The sequence below is a fragment of the Aphelocoma coerulescens genome, chromosome 30, assembly GCF_041296385.1.
Source record: "Aphelocoma coerulescens isolate FSJ_1873_10779 chromosome 30, UR_Acoe_1.0, whole genome shotgun sequence".
NCBI lineage: Eukaryota > Metazoa > Chordata > Aves > Passeriformes > Corvidae > Aphelocoma > Aphelocoma coerulescens.
This window is the reverse complement of record NC_091043.1, coordinates 1,524,370-1,536,996: the sequence shown is the minus strand read 5'-3', so window position 1 is coordinate 1,536,996 and position 12,627 is coordinate 1,524,370. Positions and strand designations below refer to the sequence as shown.

General features: G+C 58.5%; 1 protein-coding gene across 1 annotated transcript in view; it reads right to left on the bottom strand.

Annotated features, from left to right (window-relative positions):
* Positions 1 to 12,627, bottom strand: part of EVI5L (ecotropic viral integration site 5 like) — a 110,891-nt gene that overhangs the window by 44,461 nt on the left and 53,803 nt on the right. The window contains exons 9-10 of the mRNA XM_068997996.1: positions 6,710 to 6,799; positions 1,233 to 1,330 (exon numbers count right to left, since the gene is read on the bottom strand). Of these exons, the coding sequence (XP_068854097.1) occupies positions 1,233 to 1,330; positions 6,710 to 6,799 (188 nt within the window). The remainder of the gene's footprint in view (positions 1 to 1,232; positions 1,331 to 6,709; positions 6,800 to 12,627) is intronic.

Below are 12,627 nucleotides of genomic sequence, written 5' to 3'. Positions count from 1 at the left end.
GGGAAACGGGGATGGGAATGGGGAATGGGGAACGGGGATTGGGCTGTGGGACAGGGAATGGGGAATGGGAAATGGGGAATGGGGACAGGGATGGGAACAGGGACAGGGATGGGAATGGGGACAGGGATGGGAATGGGGACAGGGATGGGAATGGGGAATGGGAATGGGAATGGGAAATGGGGACGGGAACGGGGACAGGGATGGGAATGGGGAACGGGGCCAGGGAATGGGGCCAGGGAATGGGGCCAGGGAATGGGGCCAGGAATGGGGCCAGGGAATGGGGCCAGGGAATGGGGCCAGGAATGGGGCCAGGGAATGGGGCCTGGGGCCAGGAATGGGGCCAGGGATGGGGCTGGGAATGGGGCCTGGGAATGGGGCCGGGAATGGGGCCAGGGAATGGGGCCAGGAATGGGGCCAGGGAATGGGGCCAGGGAATGGGGCCTGGGGATGGGGCCAGGGAATGGGGCCAGGAATGGGGCCAGGAATGGGGCCAGGGAATGGGGCCAGGGAATGGGGCCAGGGAATGGGGAATGGGGCCAGGAATGGGGCCTGGGGATGGGGCCTGGGGACGGGGCCAGGAATGGGGCCAGGAATGGGGCCAGGGAATGGGGCCTGGGGCCAGGGCCAGGAATGGGGCCAGGGAATGGGGCCAGGGATGGGGCTGGGAATGGGGCCTGGGAATGGGGCCGGGAATGGGGCCAGGGAATGGGGCCAGGAATGGGGCCAGGGAATGGGGCCAGGGAATGGGGCTGGGAATGGGGAATGGGGCCAGGAATGGGGCCTGGGGATGGGGCCTGGGGACGGGGCCAGGAATGGGGCCAGGAATGGGGCCAGGAATGGGGCCAGGGAATGGGGCCAGGAATGGGGCCAGGGAATGGGAACAGAGCCAGGAATGGGGCCAGGGAATGGGGCCTGGGGACGGGGCCAGGAATGGGGCCAGGAATGGGGCCAGGGAATGGGGCCTGGGGACGGGGCCAGGAATGGGGCCAGGAATGGGGCCAGGGAATGGGGCCTGGGGCCAGGGCCAGGAATGGGGCCAGGAATGGGGCCAGGAATGGGGCCAGGGAATGGGGCCAGGGAATGGGAACAGAGCCAGGAATGGGGCCAGGGAATGGGGCCTGGGGACGGGGCCAGGAATGGGGCCAGGAATGGGGCCAGGGAATGGGGCCTGGGGCCAGGGCCAGGAATGGGGCCAGGGGCCAGGACCGGGGACGTGCCCCCCACCCGCTGACCTCTTCATCTTCTTGGGGTTGTACTTGACTTGGCAGGCCCTGAGGATGAGCTTGTCGGGGCAGGAGTCGAACTGGTGCGGGATCACCTTCTGGAAGTACTGGGGACAGCGGGGACGGGCGGGAAGGGCAGGAAAAGCCACCCCAAATGGGGGAAAACTGATCCCAAATGGGGGAAAACCCACCCCAAATGGGGGAAACTGATCCCAAAGGGGGGAAACCCACCCCAAATGGGGGAAACTGATCCCAAAGGGGGGAAACTGATCCCAAAGGGGGGAAAACTGATCCCAAAGGGGGGAAAAGCAGCACAAAATGGGGAAAACTGATCCCAAATGGGAGAAAACTGACCCTAAATGGGGAAAACCAACCCCAAATGGGGGAAACTGATCCCAAAGGGGGGAAAACTGATCCCAAATGGGGAAAACTGATCCCAAAGGGGGAAAAAGCAGCACAAAATGGGGAAAACCCACCCCAAATAAGGGAAAACTGATCCCAAAGGGGGGAAAACTGACCCCAAATGGGGGAAACTGATCCCAAAGGGGGGAAAAGCAGCACAAAATGGGGAAAACTGACCCCAAATGGGGAAAACTGACCCCAAATGGGAGAAAACTGACCCCAAATGAGGGAAAACTGATCCCAAATGGGGGAAAAGCAGCACAAAATGGGGAAAACCAGCACAAAACGGGGGAAAAGTGACTCCAAATGGGGGAAACTGATCCCAAAGGGGGGAAAACCCACCCCAAATGGGGGAAACTGATCCCAAAGGGGGGAAAAGCAGCACAAAATGGGGAAAACTGACCCCAAATAAGGGAAAACTGATCCCAAAGGGGGGAAACTGATCCCAAATGGGGGAAACTGATCCCAAAGGAGGAAAACTGATCCCAAATGGGGGAAAACCCACCCCAAATGGGGGAAACTGATCCCAAAGGGGGGAAAACCCACCCCAAATGGGGGAAAACTGATCCCAAAGGGGGGAAAACTGATCCCAAAGGAGGAAAACTGATCCCAAATGGGGGAAAACCCACCCCAAATGGGGGAAACTGATCCCAAATGGGGAAAACTGATCCCAAATGGGAGAAAACTGATCCCAAATGGGGAAAACTGATCCCAAATGGGAGAAAACTGACCCTAAATGGGGGAAAACTGACCCCAAAGGGGGGGAAACTGACCCTAAATGGGAGAAAACTGACCCCAAATGGGGGAAAAGCAGCACAAAATGGGGGAAACTGACCCCAAATGGGAGAAAACTGACCCTAAATGGGGAAAACTGATCCCAAATGGGTAAAACCGACCCCAAATGGGGGAAAACTGATCCCAAAGGGGGGAAAACTGACCCCAAATGGGGGAAAACTGACCCCAAATGGGGGAAAACTGACCCCAAATGAGGGAAAACTGATCCCAAATGGGGGAAACCGATCCCAAAGGGGGGAAAACCCACCCCAAATGGGGGAAACTGATCCCAAATGGGGGAAAACTGATCCCAAAGGGGGGAAAACTGATCCCAAAGGGGGGGAAACTGATCCCAAAGGGGGAAAACTGATCCCAAAGGGGGGAAAACTGATCCCAAAGGGGGGAAAACTGACCCTAAATGGGGGAAAACCCACCCCAAAGGGGGGAAACTGATCCCAAAGGGGGGAAAACCCACCCCAAATGGGGGAAACTGATCCCAAAGGGGGGAAAACCGACCCCAAATGGGGGAAACCCACCCCAAATGGGGGAAAAGCAACACAAAATGGGGAAAACCAGCACAAAACGGGGGAAAAGTGACCCCAAATGGGGAAAAGTGACCCCAAATGGGGGAAAACTGACCCCAAAGGGGGGAAACCAGCACAAAATGGGGAAAACTGACCCCAAATGGGGGAAAAGCAGCAAAAAAAGGGAAAAACTGACCCCAAATGGGGGAAAAGCAGCACAAAACGGGGGAAACTGACCCCAAATGGGAGAAAACTGACCCTAAATGGGGGAAAACTGATCCCAAATGGGGAAAACCAACCCCAAATGGGGGAAAACTGATCCCAAAGGGGGGAAAACTGATCCCAAAGGGGGGAAAAGTGACCCCAAAGGGGGGAAAACTGATCCCAAAGGAGGGAAAACTGATCCCAAATGGGGGAAAACTGACCCCAAATGGGGGAAAACTGACCCCAAATGAGGGAAAACTGACCCCAAAGGGGGGAAAACCAGCACAAAACGGGGGAAAAGTGACCCCAAATGGGGGAAACTGACCCCAAATGAGGGAAAACTGATCCCAAATGGGGGAAAAGCAGCACAAAATGGGGAAAACCAGCACAAAACGGGGGAAAAGTGACTCCAAATGGGGGAAACTGATCCCAAAGGGGGGAAAACCCACCCCAAATGGGGGAAACTGATCCCAAAGGGGGGAAAAGCAGCACAAAATGGGGAAAACTGACCCCAAATAAGGGAAAACTGATCCCAAAGGGGGGAAACTGATCCCAAATGGGGGAAACTGATCCCAAAGGAGGAAAACTGATCCCAAATGGGGGAAAACCCACCCCAAATGGGGGAAACTGATCCCAAAGGGGGGAAAACCCACCCCAAATGGGGGAAAACTGATCCCAAAGGGGGGAAAACTGATCCCAAAGGAGGAAAACTGATCCCAAATGGGGGAAAACCCACCCCAAATGGGGGAAACTGATCCCAAATGGGGAAAACTGATCCCAAATGGGAGAAAACTGATCCCAAATGGGGAAAACTGATCCCAAATGGGAGAAAACTGACCCTAAATGGGGGAAAACTGACCCCAAAGGGGGGGAAACTGACCCTAAATGGGAGAAAACTGACCCCAAATGGGGGAAAAGCAGCACAAAATGGGGGAAACTGACCCCAAATGGGAGAAAACTGACCCTAAATGGGGAAAACTGATCCCAAATGGGTAAAACCGACCCCAAATGGGGGAAAACTGATCCCAAAGGGGGGAAAACTGACCCCAAATGGGGGAAAACTGACCCCAAATGGGGGAAAACTGACCCCAAATGAGGGAAAACTGATCCCAAATGGGGGAAACCGATCCCAAAGGGGGGAAAACCCACCCCAAATGGGGGAAACTGATCCCAAATGGGGGAAAACTGATCCCAAAGGGGGGAAAACTGATCCCAAAGGGGGGGAAACTGATCCCAAAGGGGGAAAACTGATCCCAAAGGGGGGAAAACTGATCCCAAAGGGGGGAAAACTGACCCTAAATGGGGGAAAACCCACCCCAAAGGGGGGAAACTGATCCCAAAGGGGGGAAAACCCACCCCAAATGGGGGAAACTGATCCCAAAGGGGGGAAAACCGACCCCAAATGGGGGAAACCCACCCCAAATGGGGGAAAAGCAACACAAAATGGGGAAAACCAGCACAAAACGGGGGAAAAGTGACCCCAAATGGGGAAAAGTGACCCCAAATGGGGGAAAACTGACCCCAAAGGGGGGAAACCAGCACAAAATGGGGAAAACTGACCCCAAATGGGGGAAAAGCAGCAAAAAAAGGGAAAAACTGACCCCAAATGGGGGAAAAGCAGCACAAAACGGGGGAAACTGACCCCAAATGGGAGAAAACTGACCCTAAATGGGGGAAAACTGATCCCAAATGGGGAAAACCAACCCCAAATGGGGGAAAACTGATCCCAAAGGGGGGAAAACTGATCCCAAAGGGGGGAAAAGTGACCCCAAAGGGGGGAAAACTGATCCCAAAGGAGGGAAAACTGATCCCAAATGGGGGAAAACTGACCCCAAATGGGGGAAAACTGACCCCAAATGAGGGAAAACTGACCCCAAAGGGGGGAAAACCAGCACAAAACGGGGGAAAAGTGACCCCAAATGGGGAAAAGTGACCCCAAATGGGGAAAACGGATCCCAAAGGGGGGAAAACTGACCCCAAAGGGGGGAAAACCAGAACAAAATGAGGGAAAACTGACCCCAAAGGGGGGGATACTGACCCCAAACGGGAGAAAACTGATCCCAAATGGGGAAAACTGACCCCAAATGGGGGAAAACCAGAACAAAATGGGGAAAAACTCACAAGAAATGGGGGAAATCTGCACTGGGATTTGCCCAAAATTCCGAAATCCACCCCAAAATGGGACTCAGGGCCCAAAAATGTGGCCCAGAGTGGACTCGGGAGAGAGGTGGGTGCAGAATTCCAGCCTCAAACATGACCCCAAACTCATCCCATTGGCCGAAATCACCCCAAAATTAATCCCAAAATTCATCCCATTGACCGAACCCATCCCAAAACCCATCCCAAAACTCATCCCATTGACCAAAACTCATCCCAAAATTCATCGCATTGGTCAAACCCATCCCAAACCCCATCCCACTGACCAAACCCATCCCAAACCCATCCTGTTGCCCAAATCTACCCCAAAACACGACCCCAAAACTCATCCTATTGACTGAACCCACCCCAAAACGCATCCCATTGGGACAAACCCATCCCAAACCCCCATCCCAGTGGCCAAACCCACCCCAAAACATGACCCCAAACCCATCCCATTGACCAAACCCTAACCCAAAACTCATCCCATTGACCGAACCCACCCCAAACTCATCCCTTTGGCCAAATCCACCCCAAAATTCAACCCATTGACCAAACCCACCCCAAAACACGACCCCAAACCCACCCCATTGGCCAAACCCACCCCAAACTCATCCCATTGACCAAACCCACCCCAAATCCATCCCATTGACCAAACCCACCCCAAAACACGACCCCAAACCCCACCCCGGTGGCCAAACCCACCCCAAACCCATCCCAGTGGCCAAACCCATCCCAAACTCATCCCATTGACCGAACCCACCCCAAAACACGACCCCAAACTCATCCCATTGGCCAAACCCACCCCAAACCCATCCCAGTGACCAAACCCATCCCAAACCCATCCCAGTGGCCAAACCCACCCCAAACTCATCTCATTGACTGAACCCACGCCAAAACACGAGCCCAAACCCCACCCCGGTGGCCAAACCCACCCCAAACCCATCCCAGGGGCCAAACCCACCCCAAACCCATCCCAGGGGCCAAACCCACCCCAAACCCAATCTCATTGACCGAACCCACCCCAAAACATGACCCCAAACTCATCCCATTGACCAAACCCACCCCAAACCCAATCCCATTGACCGAACCCACCCCAAACACGACCCCAAACCCCACCCCAGTGGCCAAACCCACCCCAAACCCATCCCAAAACCCATCCCAGTGGCCAAACCCACCCCAAAACACGACCCCAAACCCATCCCATTGACCAAACCCACCCCAAACCCAATCCCATTGACCAAACCCACCCCAAACCCACCCCATTGGCCAAACCCACCCCAAAACACGAGCCCAAACCCCACCCCGGTGGCCAAACCCACCCCAAACCCATCCCAAAACCCATCCCATTGGCCAAACCCACCCCAAACTCATCCCATTGGCCAAACCCACCCCAAACACGAGCCCAAACCCCACCCCGGTGGCCAAACCCCGCTGGGGCCGTACCTGGGACATCCCCTCCATGTCCAGCTGGACCAGCTCGGCCTGGTTGAACTGGAGCAGGGCCATCCCCACGCGGAACACGATCTCCAGCCCCTGCCGACGGCCCCGACCGGTCACTGGGGCCACCACGGCCACCCCGGGGCCACCACGGCCACCACAGGGTCACCATGGGTCAGCCCTGGGTCATTTCACTCAGTCTTGGGGCCACCACGGCCACCCTGGGGCCACCATGGCCACCCCGGGGCCACCAAGGGTCAGCCCTGGGTCATTTCACTCAGTCTTGGGGCCACCACGGCCACCCTGGGGCCACCAGGGGTCATCCCTGGGTCATTCCACCCAGCCTTGGGGCCACCACAGCCACCCTGGGGCCACCACGGCTACCCCAGGGCTACCAAGGGTCATCCCTGGGTCATTTCACCCAGCCTTGGGGCAACCTCAGCCACCCTGGGGCCACCATGGCTGGCCTGAGACCACCAGGGGTCAGCCCTGGGTCATTTCACCCAGCCTTAGGGCTACCATGACCACCCACGGGGCCACCATGGGTCATCCTTGGGTCATTTCACCCAGCCTTGGGGCCACCATGGCCACCCTGGGGCCACCACGACCACCCTGGGGCCACCACGGCCACTCCAGGGCCACCACGGGTCATCCTTGGGTCATTTCACCCAGCCTTGGGGCCACCACGACCACCCTGGGGCCACCACGGCCAGCCCAGGGCTACCAAGGGTCATCCCTGGGTCATTTCACCCAGCCTTGGGGCCACCATGACCACCCCGGGGCCACCATGACCACCCTGGGGCTACCAAGGGTCATCCCTGGGTCATTTCACCCAGCCTTGGGGCCACCATGACCACCCTGGGGCCACCATGGGTCATCCTTGGGTCATTTCACCCAGCCTTGGGGCCACCATGGCCACCACAGGGCCACCACGACCACCCCGGGGCCACCACGACCACCCTGGGGCCACCATGGGTCGTCCCTGGGTCATTTCACCCAGCCTTGGGGCCACCACGGCCACCCTGGGGCCACCATGGCTGGCCTGAGACCACCAAGGGTCATCCCTGGGTCATTTCACCCAGCCTTGGGGCCACCACGGCCACCCCGGGGCCACCATGACCACCCTGGGGCCACCACGGGTCATCCTTGGGTCATTTCACCCAGCCTTGGGGCCACCACGGGGCCACCACGACCACCCCAGGGCCACTGTGGGTGATCCCTGGGTCATTTCACCCAGCCTTGGGGCCACCACAACCACCCTGGGGCCACCACGACCACCCCGGGGCTACCAAGGGTGATCCCTGGGTCATTTCACCCAGCCTTGGGGCAACCTCAGCCACCCTGGGGCCACCATGGCTGGCCTGAGACCACCAGGGGTCATCCCTGGGTCATTTCACCCAGCCTTGGGGCCACCATGGCCACCACAGGGCCACCATGGCCACTCCAGGGCTACCAAGGGTCATCCTTGGGTCATTTCACCCAGCCTTGGGGCCACCACAACCACCCTGGGGCCACCACGGGTGGCCTGAGACCACCAAGGGTCATCCTTGGGTCATTTCACCCAGCCTTGGGGCTACCACGACCACCCCAGGGCCACCATGGCCACCCCAGGGCTACCAAGGGTCATCCCTGGGTCATTTAACCCAGCCTTCGGGCCACCACGGCCACCCCGGGGCCACCACGACCACCCTGGGGCCACCACGGGTCAGCCCTGGGTCATTTCACCCAGCCTTGGGGCCACCTCAGCCACCCTGGGGCCACCACAACCACCCCAGGGCCACCATGGGTCATCCTTGGGTCATTTCACCCAGCCTTGGGGCCACCATGGCCACCCCAGGGCTACCAAGGGTCATCCCTGGGTCATTTCACCCAGCCTTGGGGCCACCACAACCACCCTGGGGCCACCATGGCTGGCCTGAGACCACCAAGGGTCATCCTTGGGTCATTTCACCCAGCCTTGGGGCCACCTCAGCCACCCCAGGGCCACCATGACCACCCCGGGGCCACCATGGCCACCCCAGGGCTACCAAGGGTCATCCTTGGGTCATTTAACCCAGCCTTAGGGCTACCATGACCACCCACGGGGCCACCATGGGTCATCCTTGGGTCATTTCACCCAGCCTTGGGGCTACCACGACCACCCCAGGGCCACCACGACCACCCCAGGGCTACCAAGGGTCATCCTTGGGTCATTTCACCCAGCCTTAGGGCTACCATGACCACCCTGGGGCCACTACGGGTCATCCCTGGGTCATTTCACCCAGCCTTGGGGCCACCATGGCCACCCTGGGGCCACCACGGCCAGCCCTGGGGCCACCATGGGTCATTCCAGGGTCACTCTGGCCAGCCCTGGGGCCACCTCTGGTCATCCTGGGGCCACCACGACCACCCTGGGGCCACCAGGGGTCATTCCAGGGTCACTTTGGCCAGCCCTGGGGCCACCTCTGGTCATCCTGGGGTCACCTAGGCCAGCCCGGGGCCACCAAGGCCACGCTGGGGCCACCTCAGGTCACTCTGAGGTCATCTGGGCCAGCCCGGGGCCACCAAGGCCACGCTGGGGCCACCAAGGCCACGCTGGGGCCACCTGGGCCATTCCCAGGGCTGCTTTTGAGGGATTTGGCTCCATCCCAAATCCTGCGGGGTTGGTGCCACCCCAAAGCCAAACTTGGAGGGATTTGGTCCCATCCCAAATTTTTGAGGGATTTGGTTCCACCCCAAACCCCAAATTTTAAGGGATTTTGTCCCAACCCCAAATTTTGATGGATTTGATCCCAACCCCAACCCCAAATTTTAAGGAATTTTGTCCCACCCCAACCCCAAATTTTGATGGATTTGGTCCCACCCCAAACCCATTTTTGAGGGATTTGATCCCATCCCAAATTTTGAGGGATTGAGTCCCACCCCAACCCCAAATTTTTCAGGGATTTGATCCCACCCCAACCCCAAATTTTGATGGATTTAATCCCAACCCCAACCCCATTTTTAACAGATTTTATCCCACCCCAAACCCATTTTTAAGGGATTTTATCCCACTCCATACCCAAATTTTGATGGATTTGATCCCAACCCCAAACCCAAATTTTAAGGAATTTTGTCCAACCCCAAACCCCATTTTTAAGGAATTCGGTCCCACCCCATACCCATTTTTAAGGAATTTAATCCCAACCCCAAACCCAAATTTTGATGGATTCAATCCCAACCCCAAACCCCATTTTTAAGGAATTTGGTCCCATCCCAAACCCATTTTTAAGGAATTTAATCCCAACCCCAAACCCAAATTTTAAGGAATTTAATCCCAACCCCAAACCCAAATTTTAAGGAATTGAATCCCAACCCCAAATTTTGATGGATTTGATTCCACCCCATACCCATCTTTAAGGAATTTAATCCCAACCCCAAACCCAAATTCCGATGGATTCAATCCCAATCCCAACCCCATTTTTAACAGATTTTACCCCAACCCCAACCCCATTTTTAAGGAATTTGGTCCCACCCCAAACCCATTTTTAATGAATTTAATCCCAATCCCAACCCCAAATTTTAAAGGAATCTTATCCCAACCCCAACCCCATTTTTAAGGAATTTAATCCCAACCCCAAACTCAAATTCCAATGGATTCAATCCCAACCCCAACCCCATTTTTAACAGATTTTATCCCAACCCCAACCCCAAATTTTAAAGGAATTTAATCCCAACCCCAACCCCAGATTTTGATGGATTTTATCCCAACCCCAACCCCATTTTTAAGGAATTTTGTCCAACCCCAACCCCATTTTAAGCCATTTTACCCCTTCCAACCCCAAATTTTCCCCCTCTCTTCTCCCCCACCCCCCGCTCCCCTAAAATCCCACGGGATCCTCCCGGCGCCCCCTCCCCTAAAATCCCACGGGATCCTCCCGGCGCCCCCTCCCCTAAAATCCCAGGGGATCCTCCCGGCGCCCCCTCCCCCTAAAATCCCACGGGATCCTCCCGGCGCCCCCACCCCTAAAATCCCACGGGATCCTCCCGGAGCCCCCTCCCCTAAAATCCCACGGGATCCTCCCGGCGTCCCCTCCCCTAAAATCCCACGGGATCCTCCCGGAGCCCCCTCCCCTAAAATCCCACGGGATCCTCCCGGCGTCCCCTCCCCTAAAATCCCACGGGATCCTCCCGGCGTCCCCACCCCTAAAATCCCACGGGATCCTCCCGGCGCCCCCTCCCCTAAAATCCCACGGGATCCTCCCGGCGTCCCCACTTCTAAAATCCCACGGGATCCTCCCGGCGCCCCCTCCCCTAAAATCCCACGGGATCCTCCCGGGGTCCCCTCCCCTAAAATCCCACGGGATCCTCCCGGCGTCCCCTCCCCTAAAATCCCACGGGATCCTCCCGGCGTCCCCACCCCTAAAATCCCACGGGATCCTCCCGGCGCCCCCTCCCCTAAAATCCCACCGGATCCTCCCGGCGTCCCCTCCCCTAAAATCCCACGGGATCCTCCCGGAGCCCCCTCCCCTAAAATCCCACGGGATCCTCCGGCGTCCCCTCTCCTAAAATCCCACGGGATCCTCCCGGCGCCCCCTCCCCTAAAATCCCACGGGATCCTCCCGGCGCCCCCTCCCCTAAAATCCCACGGGATCCTCCCGGAGCCCCCTCCCCTAAAATCCCACGGGATCCTCCCGGCGTCCCCTCCCCTAAAATCCCACGGGATCCTCCCGGCGTCCCCACCCCTAAAATCCCACGGGATCCTCCCGGCGCCCCCTCCCCTAAAATCCCACGGGATCCTCCCGGCGTCCCCACTTCTAAAATCCCACGGGATCCTCCCGGCGCCCCCTCCCCTAAAATCCCACGGGATCCTCCCGGGGTCCCCTCCCCTAAAATCCCACGGGATCCTCCCAGCGTCCCCTCCCCTAAAATCCCACGGGATCCTCCCGGCGTCCCCACTTCTAAAATCCCACGGGATCCTCCCGGCGCCCCCTCCCCTAAAATCCCACGGGATCCTCCCAGCGTCCCCTCCCCTAAAATCCCACGGGATCCTCCCGGCGTCCCCTCCCCTAAAATCCCACGGGATCCTCCCGGCGTCCCCTCCCCTAAAATCCCACGGGATCCTCCCGGCGTCCCCACCCCTAAAATCCCACGGGATCCTCCCGGCGCCCCCTCCCCTAAAATCCCACCGGATCCTCCCGGCGTCCCCTCCCCTAAAATCCCACGGGATCCTCCCGGAGCCCCCTCCCCTAAAATCCCACGGGATCCTCCGGCGTCCCCTCTCCTAAAATCCCACGGGATCCTCCCGGCGCCCCCTCCCCTAAAATCCCACGGGATCCTCCCGGCGCCCCCTCCCCTAAAATCCCACGGGATCCTCCGGCGTCCCCACTCCTAAAATCCCACGGGATCCTCCGGCGTCCCCTCCCCTAAAATCCCACAGGATCCTCCCGGCGCCCCCTCCCCTAAAATCCCACGGGATCCTCCCGGCGCCCCCTCCTCTAAAATCCCACGGGATCCTCCCTGCGCCTCCACTTCTAAAATCCCACGGGATCCTCCCGGCGTCCCCTCCCCTAAAATCCCACGGGATCCTCCCGGCGCCCCCTCCCCTAAAATCCCACGGGATCCTCCCGGCGCCCTCTCCCCTAAAATCCCACGGGATCCTCCCGGCACCCCCACCCCTAAAATCCCACGGGATCCTCCCGGCGCCCCCATCCCTAAAATCCCACGGGATCCTCCCGGCGCCCCCTCCCCTAAAATCCCACGGGATCCTCCCGACGTCCCCTCCCCTAAAATCCCACGGGATCCTCCCGGCGCCCCCTCCCCTAAAATCCCACGGGATCCTCCCGGCGCCCCCACCCCTAAAATCCCACGGGATCCTCCCGGCGCCCCCTCCCCTAAAATCCCACGGGATCCTCCCGGCGCCCCCTCCCCTAAAATCCCACGGGATCCTCCCGGTGCCCCCACCC